Below are 12,285 nucleotides of genomic sequence, written 5' to 3' on the forward strand. Positions count from 1 at the left end.
GACGCAATAAACGAATCAATGGCGGACGAACCCGTCCAACGATGGGTTGGAGCGGAGGAGGGGGGTAAGATGGAGGACGCAGCGTGACGTCACACGGTCAATTTTAATGGTGACAGCCCCAAAAAAAAATTAACCTCAAAATAGCCTTTTTCCAATAAATTTTTTTCACATAAAAAACCGTAAAAATCCTAATCAAAATGCGTTCGCCGATAAAAATGTATTATCTGAAACCTATCGTGGTCCACGATTTCACAGTGGAGATACCCAAGTGCATGTACAAGCTGAGCAACATACACGGCCCAAGAAAACTGGATGGTTCTGAAGAACACGTTACCACACCGGCGAGAAAATTGGATATTACCGAGAAGGTTAAACAGTTTTTAAAGGTTTTTTATCGTTTCCGTATTACTTATCGTTTTCCGCACGTTTTGGTATACTTTAAGCTATTAAAAACCCACATTTACTCACCATATTTGTGAAAAAACCACTTGCATGATAGCACAGTTATCAATATTACTGAACAACTGTCAAATTAAACTGAAATAACTAGTGGAATAATCTAAATAATGGTGGAAACTTTTAATGGCCTAGTAAATACCAGCTCAGAGCATAACAAGACCCTTTAACCTGTTTAAAAGTGCTTTTTCAATCCATAAGGCATTATTTAGCTCATTAATAATAAATAACATAAATGCAGCATAAGCAGTCAATTATTATGTAATTTTTTTAGCAGGTTTAAGTGTAAATAAAGCAAATTTATTTAAGAATTTCCCTGCAGAATTGCCAAGAAGTTCCAGGGATGGCGGAGCTAGAAGCTAGACAAGGCGCTATCTTGGACCAGTTAGCCGAGCTGAGGAGGAGGATTTCTGGCCTCAAAAAGGAACTAAATTTGCAAGTTGACTCTACACCCCAGGAAAATACACCATTAAGCAGTTCCACTGTAACTACAACTCAGGTAAGTCTTGTAAATTAAACTCGTAATGTTATCAAGAAGAAATTGGACATCATTTTTCATGTTTTTTTTTGGTCACTTGGTAAATCTTTCAGGCATTTAACAACATTGGTTTATTCTTAACTTTACTGAGCAGGATCATTTGGTGAACTGTATCAAAGGCTTTGGAGAAATCTGTATCGACAATATCCAAGTTTTACTAAAGGCACTATATTTCAGAACTTTTGCCTGAATGCACAATTAATTTTTTTGTTCAGGGCTTTTAATTGACTTCAATTTCGATGCATTTTTCCATGGATTGACCTACTGACTCATTTAGAACTAACTTCTTATGTCTTTTAGGCATTTAGAGCAAGTTCTAATTTTATGCCAGGCATTTAGACTTTACTAGAAAAAAATTGTGTACATATACAAGAAAATAAAGGTCCAATTGAACAATTTGTGTCATAAAAAATATATCTTTTGATTCCTACACAGCTACATTATTCAATTTAAAAAGAAAAAACACTTAAAATCTATTTAAGAAAACAAACAATAAATAGAATATAGAACTAAAACAAATTGAAATCTGCAGTCCAAAAACTGTTGCACTGTTTATGATTCAATTCTATTAACTGCATTTTTACCTTAGTAAAAAGTAAGCCATATACACAGACCAGTCAATGTAAGTAAATCTAAATATGCCTCTGCATTAGGAATACTGTCATAGATGAAGCATAGTTCATATTACTTTGTTCTGTGAAATAAAGGCTCTATTTGCATCTATGCTTCTCCTCAGAAAATGATGCCATACCTTAATACTGAGTACACATTAGCAAAATAGACAATTTTAATATGCTCTTATGTATTTAGTGTGTCCTATCTATGCACATAAAACCAACAAGAATACACTCTGAATAATGCTTATCACGGCATGGTGGCGATATAAGTATTAATTTCCTAGGACTTCAAAGAACCAGTTTCCTCATTTAATATTATGCGCCTTTATGTTATAACAAATTGCCTGCCGATATGTAAAAATAAAAAAAAAATGTTTTTTAACTAAAAAACTGATTTCCTTGCTAGAAAAACAGCCTGCCAGGCACATTGGTGATCGGGGTCAGTCCCACCAATCCCCCATATTCCCTAGAGCTTTTGCAAAAGCTGCTGCAAGATCAAATCGGTTTGGCTGTCACCTGTTACCTGCACTCCTCAGTTCCCTCCCTGCCAAAAGATGCCGCACAACTCCAAGAAGCTTTAACTAACTTCAAGCCTAAAGATGGCGTGCATGTGGTGAATTTAAGGCTGATTTGGAAAAATTGTAAGTAACACCATAATATTTAAAATGTTGCTGTACTAAAGAACCTCGATCAGGCAATAGGCTTAGAAATTAAACTCTTTCCTGCATTTACAGTAATCCCCGCTGCACTGCTTCCTATTTCAGGGAAAAAGGGTGTTCCATGAATAAAGACTCATTAAACTGTTTTACACTAAATTTATTAAAAAAAAAAACTACAATTCATGGGCATAAAACGTTTCAGAAATAGGCTTGCTGAATCCATCATGTCTCCTGAACATATTTTGCACGTCTGTCACCCGTGTGAGTCCATGTAAAACCGCCCTGCTTCCAGTGGGATCCTTTTGTTGGTTGAAACTGTAGTACGAAGCCGGTGGGGAATTATAAAGAGGATATTTCAGTTGTAAATCGGGTTCTTTCAAGTAAAAAGCTTTGTCGGTCTGAAAATTGTCGATTTTAAAGTTTCCATCGTATTCGGTACAATAATCGTTTGGTTCCTCGTGTGCCGCTTGTTCTTCTAATACTTCCGCCGTCGCTTCTTCATACAGTTTCTTTATTAACGTTTTTTTTCTGATTCCTATGGGCTTATCATCTTTTTCAGTTGGGTAGACGTAGCTTTCTTTCATGGTGGAGCACAAAGGTGCCCTGGGAACCATCCCCGACGCGTCTCTTATAAGCCACTTTCTGCTCGCCCCTTTGTAATCTTCCCTCCAACATTTTTCTAAAAGTCGTTCATTGTCCTCGTCTCCCTTTTCCATTTTTTACCGTTTCCGTAAAAGTTTTATGCCCCTTCTTTTGCATGAATATTCGTAAACTGACATCAAAGGGATTTCAGGGTTATATAATATAAGGGTCGTCAGGGAATTCCTTTAGTTTCCATGGAGTTTATTAAATTGGAACTTGTTATGAAGTTAATTGATTTTTTTTTGGTGGGATACAAATAAAATTGTTTGTTCCATAAAGAAGATATGCCACCCCACATGGATCAATAAGTTGGTGGATAAAAATTAAATCATGAGTGTTGTTTTCTCACAATCCTTTCTTTAATACAATGTAAAACACAATATAAAAAAAATCTCCTATTTTAACAGATGTATTTATGCACTACTTAGGATTTAATAAGATGGTAAAAAATTCAATATTCTTAGGTAATATAAAGTTCCAAATATATTGGTAAAACTTTTTTATTAATTAAAAATAATAAAAGAAATATGTTACTAATTCCAGGCAGTTGATGAAGTCGTTTTTTTGAAATTTCCCTTTCAAGTATTTCAGGCTTTCCTGGACTTAGGAAACTCCCTCAACTGCCTGGAAATAATAAAAATAATTTATTATTGCCAGGATTCACTTTTCTGTCCTAAATTTTATAGAAAACGAATCTCTTTCAAGCTTCCCTGTGTGCCTGTAAGAGGCAGAAATATTTTACTAATTCCCGGCAATTGAGAAAGTCGTTTTTTTGAAATTTCGATGAGTGTTTCAGGCTTTCCTGTCCTTTGGATACTACCTCAACTGCCTGGAAATGAGAGACATAATGTACTATTTCCAGGAATCACTTTTCGGTCCTAAATTTGATAGAAAATGAATATCTTTCAAGCTTCCCAGTGTGCCTAAAAGAGACAGAAATATTTTTCTAATTCAAGCCAGTTGATGGAGTCGTTTTTTTGAAATTTCCATGTGTGTTCCAGTTCCAAGTGTTTCAGGCTTTCCAGGACTTAAAACAGTACCGCAACTGCCTGGAAGTGATGTAAATAATGTACTATTTGCAGGAATCACTTTTTTCCTAAATTTTATAGACAACGAATACTTTTTAAGCTTCCCAGTGTGCCTCAAATAGACAGAAATATTTTACTAATTCCAGGCAGTTAAGGGAGTCATTTTTCTGGAACTTCCATAAGTGTTTCAGGCTTTCCAGGACTTAGTAGGGCGGTAGCTCAACTGCCTGGAAATGAGGGATATAATATACTATTTTCAGGGACCACTTTTCTTTTCTAAATTTTACAAAAAAACAAATCTCTTTCAAGCTTCCCTTATATATTATACATCCCTAACAATAATTCATCACAATTCACTAATTCACTATTCATCACTAAACTTTTCATTGATTGAAATCATAATTACGACCCTAACAGTTACTTTAAAATTTATTATTTCTCCAAAAAAGAATACTACCGAAATAATTTAGAACTTATGGAAATTCACAATTTTTTTAAAGAAAATAATATGCTTACCTTAAATACACAGTTAAATTTAGAATATTTCTCAATGTTGGCAGCTCTTATATAATTAAATAAATTTATAAAAAAATTAATACGATATACGCAATTAACAATAGCACTTACATATTTACAATACAATGTACCTAATAAATAAATAGAATTCTGCCATTCTGTCTAGTTATTGTTAATTGCTTCTCACGTCATCTCGAATTTCTGTTGGGTCGTTACCAAACTCGGAAAATGTTTGTTATATCAAACATTTAATAGAAAGTCTAGGTTATTGTGCTTGTATTTTAATTTGTCCATATCTATAAATATATAGTTTTTTTTTTCAGTTCATTTCAGAGTCATGTAGTTCTTGCTTAATGTCCCGATCCAGGTATATTTGATATTTTTTCAAAAATTCAGGGTTTCTTAAGTATATTTGGTATATGAGTGGAAAATTTTAATGAGTGCGTCTAAAGTTAAGCTTTTAGTGTTTTAAGTACTTGATTATCAATGCATATAAAAAATTGTGAGGAGATATTATTTATGTTATTTTTATTACCAAACAGAATAACTTTTACTAACTTTTTGAGGGTTAAACTGCCATATATTGGATTGGAGGCGTCCTTGTGTGCGTTTAGACCAGCATTTATTTGATTAATAGCTACTTGATATTCAGAAGGTAAAAATGAATAATAGTAAATGTACGTATCGTCTGCATAAAGATGGTACCTACAGTTTTTAGTATATTGAGGAAAACAAGATGTATATATACTAAATAGCAATGGTCCCAATATGCTGCCTTGTGGCACTTCAGTAAGTACTAAAAGGTTGTTAGATAGATCTTCACACGTTGATGCCTTCGTTCCATAAAAGACCCAATCATCGTAGTTGCAGTATTACCAAAGCCCACATAGTGCAAAATAAGCTAATAAGGTCTTATGATTCAGAAACTCAAAAGACTTTGTAAAGTCCAACTTTACCAATGCGGTAATTTTATTATTACCTACACAAAGAATATCATCGACGTGTAAGAACTGAACACTTTAGATAATGGGAAGTAACTGGTAGACCGCGAAACTAGTAGCTATTAAAGAAAGGAGTGTGCGAAAAGACCATTTCTTATTTCATTTATGGAAAGTTTCGTTTGTCAAAAGTTTTATTTAATTTACAATATTTTATGGTGTGCCATGGGAAATTGATATAATCAGGTCGAAAATTTAAACCCTAATAGAATAAGATTATTAATTCTTTTATATTGTAAAAGTTATTTCTAAAATAAAATAAATTATTTGCTTCTACCAGTGTCTTCCTCCAATGCCGAATTCCTCCTAACCCGCACCCCAATCCAAGGCGAAGTAAACCTCCTAAGATACCTCTGCCGAGCGACAAACACGACTTTATCGTACGATAACGACACGAATTTGTTGGAAATCGACTCGATCTTGGACCAGTGCCACCTGTTGGCCTTGTTTACGACGAAAACCGAACGGGCCGCCATCTTCCGAACTCTGAACAAATCGACGAATAAATCATCGTGGTTGGCCGGGAAAAGTGACGTAGGCGTAGCTGACTTGGCCGCCTACTCGGCTATTAAGCAGAGTAACTCGGCGAGCGAGCTGAACGCTAGCTTGGCTAAGTGGTACCAAAGATGCGCTAGCTTGTAAGTGTAATGTTATTGGTTAAATATATTATTTTTATTTAAATGAAGTTTTTTCTTTTTATATGTATACCTTTATTTTTTTGTTACATCCTGTGTATGATACTTTTTAGGCTTGCCATCGTTACTGTATAGAGACTGTATGTTGTATGTTTGTCCACTTATAGAGGGCGGACCGTTTAGTCCTCCGTCTGACCTGTTTAATTAAAGTAATGTAAAACCGTTCGGCCTTTTTAGGTTTCTGGAAACTATCTGCTATAATTTCAGTACATAAATGTGGACCGAAAAATAATATTAAAAATTATAAGCAAACTGCGCACCTTTTCTAAGCTTTTCAAAGAACTAGTATATCCACATATTTTTAACTTTATGATAAATGCATTACGCTGGAGCAGTGTGGTTTTTTTGCAGAAACTCAGAACTAAATTTAATTAGACATTCACAATTTATACAGAGTGTATAAATCAGTCAGGGATTCAAAAAAAAATATTAAAAAACCTCAATCTTGAGTACTTTTAAAATGATAGGCCTTCATAGAAAACCAACAAAAATTGACACACTGTTATCTTTTTTAATACTGTGGTTACAAATTTTTGACTAACATTTTTTTTAATGTAACCCTTCGATAAATTACCCAAACTAAATTCAAACATAACTGTTCACATTTTTAAAAAATTATCATATTTTTGTTCAACTTGTCTTGAAAATTGTGCCTTTTGACCATTATTATAGGAATCACTCTTCTCTTAGATTTTATAGAAAACGAATCTTTCTCAAGCTTCCCAATGTGCCTGGAAGAGACAGAAATATTTTAGTAATTCCAGGCAGTTGATGAAGTAGTTCTTCTGAAATTTCCATAAGTGTTTCAGGCTTTTTTGGACTTAGAACATTACCTCAACTGCCTAGAAATGTGGGAAATAATTTATTATTTCCAGGAATCACTTTTCTCCTAAATTTTATAGACAACGAATGTCTTTCAAGCTTCCCAGTGTGCCTGGAAGAGACAGAAATATTTTAGTAATTCCAGACAGTTGATGAAGTAGTTCTTCTGAAATTTCCATAAGTGTTTCAGGCTTTTCTGGACTTAGAACATTACCGCAACTGCCTGGAAATGATAAAAATAATTTATTATTTCCACGAATCGCTGTTCTCCTAAATTTTATAGACAACGAATCTCTTTCAACCTTCCCAGTGTGCCTGGAAGAGACAGAAATATTTTAGTAATTCCAGGCAGTTGACGGAGTCGTTCTTCTGAAATTTCCATAAGTGTTTCAGGCTTTCCTGGACTTAGAACATTACCTCAACTGCCTGGAAATGATGGAAATAATTTATTATTTCTAGGAATCACTGTTCTCCTAAAATTTATAGACAACGAATCTCTTTTAAGCTTCCCAGTGTGCCTGGAAGAGACATAAATATTTTAGTAATTCCAGGCAGTTGATGGAGTCGTTCTTCTGAAATTTCCATAAGTGATTCAGGCTTTCCTGGACTTAGGACACTACCTCAACAGCCTGGAAATGAGGGAAAGGTTGGAATAACTGCCCTGAAAAAGAAAATTACTCCAACTGTCCTGGTCTACGTTGTTCTATATTCCTTATAGACCCATTATACTTTTTTGCAAAGAGTTTGCAGTTATTAAAAAATAGTCTTAAAATTTCCTACGATTGGTTTGAGGTTTTGCGTTGTTTTGTAACATTTAATATTTGGCAACCTTAAAAGCAGATATTACATATTTCATATTTAAATTAGTTCAGGATACTTTTTTTGTCAATCTCTTCGCATCCTAAAAACTAAAATAAATAAATAAGTCCTCCGTTCTCCTTTACGTTTTTGTCTTGTATTCTCAGGAATCCGTCTATTTTAAATGTGGGTACTATTAGACTGTGGATGATAAAATTGTTCTTAACTTTCTTTCTTTTTAGAGGTATAACAAACCTTTTTCCTCAAAGAAAGTGAAAATCTACTAAGAAAATGACCAAAAAATATGTTGTAGCCAAATCATAAACCCTGAACGACATTTTTACCCTCAAATCTATGCTCAGGAATTCCTCTATATTCATAAATCATAAGTGGTTCCGATGTTAAACTATTTTTTTGTATGTCAAAACGGCTTAATATGATACTCTTTAATCTTGCCATGGTTACTGTAGAGATCGTTCTGTTCTCCGTCCGACTAATTATAGATTGTGAAAGATGGAGGCCAATCGTTCAGTCCTCCGTCTGACCTATTTAATTTAAGGGTTGGGAAACCGTTTTCCTTTACGCTTTAGCGTGGAACTCCATCCTCAGGAATCCTATTTCAAATCAGAGTGCTATAGGACCGTGGAGGACAACATTGTTTTTTACTCAGAGTGTTTTTGAGATGCAACGTTTTTATATGAAAATATTGGGAAAGAAATGCTCTTTTTTTGACTAAAACCCTCTTAAACCCTGTTGGGAGATATCAGGTACAGGAAGAATAAGATGAACTTATAACCACGATAAGAGAAATTTAAATTAAGGGAGGGTATGAAAACAATGGAGTTCTTTATAGAGAATGAACTTAATATTAATGAAAAAGTTCTCACAAAGGATGGAGTCAAAGCTATAATTACCCAAAAAAAATTTGGAAAATAAAAAATCAATTATGCAAGCAAGTCTTAAAAAAGCAAAACTTACACTTCTTAGTAACACTGGTATGGGAAATTCTGCTAAGGCCATTTACATTCAGGAGGATCTACCTAAGGACATGTATAAAGTTGCTGAAAAAGGTAAAGCAACATTAAGAGAGGTTGTATATAAATATATTTGGTACAAAAACGGTAGAAGTCTTGCCAGGAAAATGTATGGAGATCAGTTTTTTCCTCAGTATAGGGACAGTTTAGTATCTAGTAACAGTTTAAAAATAAGTCATATTAGATCTTTGTTACCAAGTATTAATTTTATTAGGAATACTCTTTTATACAGCTTAAAAATAGATATTTTGGCTTTTCGGAAATTCTGAGAGTCGGTTAAATTTTAATGTATTGAACTCCGAAGTTGCTAGAAATGGACGGGTTAGTGAGAGTGGAGGTGTTGATTTGTACATTAAAAACACCTTAAAGGTTTCAAACAATAATACTGAGAAAATTCAGAATGGCGTTGTGCAACTCTTGGTTAAAATAACTTTATACAACATTGCAATCGGGGTTCTTTAGAAACTACCCAGGGGGTAATACATTGAATGCTCTAGAGAATACTTTTAGCAGTGATATACCTCGTTGTGATGAAGCATTTCTTTTAGGGGACTTAAATTTAAATTTATTGGTCAGTACTAACGGTACTCAAGAATTTTAAAGATTGCTAGAGTTTCAAATCTCACAAATTATTGAAAATGCTACACGATACGAGGGTAAAACGGCCTCACTTATTGATGTTAAGCACTTAGATTTACATGGGACTTCAGACCATCATAATGTAGGTACCTCGCGTTATTCCCAAACTAATCCAATCATTTGACTGATTTGATAACAGCTATGCTGAACTTCGCCGAGCTTAAAATGAAGACTATTATTATTATAAAGTGAAAATCTAAAAAAGTTGGCAAAAACAATGCCTCTATCAAAACTGCCCAACCCCTTAACCCAGAATTACGTTTTTATTTTCAAATGCATCCTCAGGAACTCCTCTATATTCATGGAAAAAATCATATGCGAATCCTAAATGAAGCCCTCAAATGTTCGCTAATTAATGAAACATAAATCTTATGCTGCAATATACATCTCTACTAATGAGGTGCATTTTTTTATCCGATTTTTCTTATGTCGAAATAGCTTTATATTATATTCGTTAAGGTTATGCCGTGGTTACTGTATAGATGGACCGTTATATTCTCCGTCCGACCAACTATAGATTGCGAACAATGACGGGCCGTTCAGTCCTCCGTCTGACCTGAGAGATGGAAAACCGTTCAGACTACCGCGTTTTACGTTTTTACCCCAAACTCAGGAGTCTCTTTGTTTTGACGTAAACAAATATTTATATATTTATGCGGTTATTGCAATACACTTTTCGATATTGGACCTTATATATGAGAAAGACTCTCTTTTTGAGGTACAAGAACCTTTTCTTCATGCTAATTAGACAAAACCCTTAACTTTTAAGAACAGTCGAGAATAATCAAAGTGTACTAAAATATGATTCCAAGGGTCGGATTTCCTGAATATGAATTGACCAAAACTGCTCTTGAATGACATTTTTATCCTCAAATCTATCCTCAGAAACCCCTCTATATTCATGCAAAAAAGTCATAAGTGCTTCCCATAAGTTATCCCTTTTAATGTTCACTCATTGATAAAAATCTTATGTTTCTATAATAATGGTGCATTTTTGGCTTTATATGATACTCTTTAGGCTTGCTATGATTACTGTGTAGACCGTTCAGTCCTCCGTCTGACCTGAGAGACGGAAAACCGTTCAATCCACCAAACTACCGCCTTTAACGTGTTTCCTCTTTGTTTTGACATAAACAAATATTTAATTATTTATCCGGATATTGCAATACAATTCTCTTTACTGGAGCTTAAGGTTTTGTACGGCAAAAATTCACAGAGTTTTTACAAGAACCTTTTCTTGATGCTATTTACAGAAAACCCTTAAATTTTAAGAACACTCAAGAATAGTCAACGTGTACTAAAATATGATTCCAAGAGTCAGATTTCCTGAACATGAATTCAGAAAAGATTCCTGGTTAAAATCTCCTAAAAAAATTAACAACAATGTCCCAACGAAAACTGCCATAACTACCCAAATCCTTAATCTAGAATGGACGTTTTTACCCTCAAATCTATCCTTAGGAACCCTTATAAGGGCTCCTAAGCCTTTACATATTCATAAAAATCTTATGTTGGAATATACGTGTCTATTAATGAGGTGGAGTGATGTTTTATCCTATTGTTTATATGTAGAAGTGGCTTTATATGATACTCTTTTGGATTGCCATGGTTACTATAGACAGACCGTTCTGTTCTCCGTCGGATCAGGTATAGATAGAGGACCATTTAGTCCTTCGTCTGACATATTTAATTAAACAGATAGAAAACCGTTTAACACTTCAATCTTTTTTACGTTTTTGCCTTCTACCCCATCCTCAGAAATCCCTATTTCACATCTTAGTGTTATTGAATTATCTATAATTATAGAATATATTATTGTTATTGAGAAATTGAACTGTAGATGATAAAATTATTTTTAACTTTGAGGGTTTTACTGGTACAACAAACCTTTCTATATCAACATATTAATGGTTAAAAAAATGCTCTTTCTTTAGCTAGCATCCTTTTAAAAATGTTGTTTTTATTTCCACAAAATATTTAAAAAAAAAGGAAAATTGGCAAAAACAATGCTCTAAATACCCAAATCCTTAACCCAGGAAGTCGTTTTTATCCTCAAATTTGTCCTCAGGGAGTGGTTCCTAAGTCAAGTCTTAAAATGTTCGCTAATTAAGACAAAATCTTATGTTTCAATATACGTTTCTATTAATGGTGCATTTTTGGCTTTACATTATGCTTTTAGGCTTGCTATGATTACTGTAAAGACCGTTCTGTTCTCTGACCGACCAATTAAAAATGGCGGATCGTTGAGTCCTCCGTCTGACCTGAGATATGATAAAACGCTCAATCCACCAGACTACCGCCATTTTCGTTTTTTCTCCCATCGTGAAGAATATGTTTTGACGTAAACAAATATTTAATTATTTATCCGGATATTGCAATACAATTTTCGATATTGGATCTTTTATATAAGATTGTCTTTACCTCGGAGAGTTTTTGCGGTATAAGAACCTTTTCTTCAAGTTATTTTCAGAAAACTCTTAAATTTTAAGAACACTCTGGAATAATTAATGTGTACTAAAATATGAACCCAAGGGTCGAATTTCCTGAATATGAATTAACAAAAACTGCCCTAGCTACCCAAATCCTCAAATGACATTTTTATCCTCAGGAACCCCTCTATCTATATTCATGAAAAAAAATCAAGCGGTTCCTAAGTTAGGCCTTTACATACTCGCTAATTAAAAAAAATCTTTGTTGCAATATAGGTGGTTTATACTATTTTTTGTATGCCAAAATGGCTTTATATAATACTTTTTTGCGTTCTGTTCTCCGTCCGGCCTGATAGAAAACCGTTAAATCCTCCGTTCTCCTTTACGTTTTTACCTAGTTCAGACCATTTAGTC

General features: G+C 34.0%; 2 protein-coding genes across 3 annotated transcripts; one reads left to right on the plus strand and one right to left on the minus strand.

The window, feature by feature from the left end:
* The first annotated feature begins 197 nt into the window (after window positions 1–197).
* LOC126746496 (aminoacyl tRNA synthase complex-interacting multifunctional protein 2) lies at window positions 198–6,135 on the plus strand. 2 transcript variants are annotated; one of them, XM_050454784.1, is made up of 4 exons: window positions 198–386; window positions 779–955; window positions 2,018–2,252; window positions 5,735–6,135. In XM_050454784.1, exons 1-4 carry the CDS (start codon window positions 198–200, stop codon window positions 6,094–6,096), a joined length of 963 nt encoding a protein of 320 aa, XP_050310741.1. In that variant the 3' UTR covers window positions 6,097–6,135. The 2 variants fall into 2 exon arrangements, with proteins under 2 accessions (XP_050310741.1, XP_050310742.1); XM_050454785.1 differs by having other exon boundaries at window positions 198–368.
* On the minus strand, window positions 2,412–3,074 carry LOC126746503 (uncharacterized). Its single transcript, XM_050454797.1, has one exon. It carries the CDS (start codon window positions 2,984–2,986, stop codon window positions 2,444–2,446), a length of 543 nt encoding a protein of 180 aa, XP_050310754.1. The 5' UTR covers window positions 2,987–3,074; the 3' UTR covers window positions 2,412–2,443.
* Window positions 6,136–12,285: the final 6,150 nt, after the last annotated feature.

This window comes from Anthonomus grandis, chromosome 17 (assembly GCF_022605725.1).
Source record: "Anthonomus grandis grandis chromosome 17, icAntGran1.3, whole genome shotgun sequence".
Taxonomy (NCBI): Eukaryota; Metazoa; Arthropoda; class Insecta; order Coleoptera; family Curculionidae; genus Anthonomus; species Anthonomus grandis.

Excerpts from the sequence above, each read along its gene's own strand:
- LOC126746503 (XM_050454797.1), bottom strand. The coding sequence starts at position 2,986 with ATGGAAAAGGGAGACGAGGACAATGAACGACTTTTAGAAAAATGTTGG.
- LOC126746496 (XM_050454784.1), top strand. The coding sequence starts at position 198 with ATGCGTTCGCCGATAAAAATGTATTATCTGAAACCTATCGTGGTCCAC. Across the intron at positions 387-778 it reads AGGTTAAACAGTTTTTAAAG|AATTGCCAAGAAGTTCCAGG; the intron begins GTTTTTTATCGT and ends ATTTCCCTGCAG. Across the intron at positions 2,253-5,734 it reads AAGGCTGATTTGGAAAAATT|TGTCTTCCTCCAATGCCGAA; the intron begins GTAAGTAACACC and ends TGCTTCTACCAG.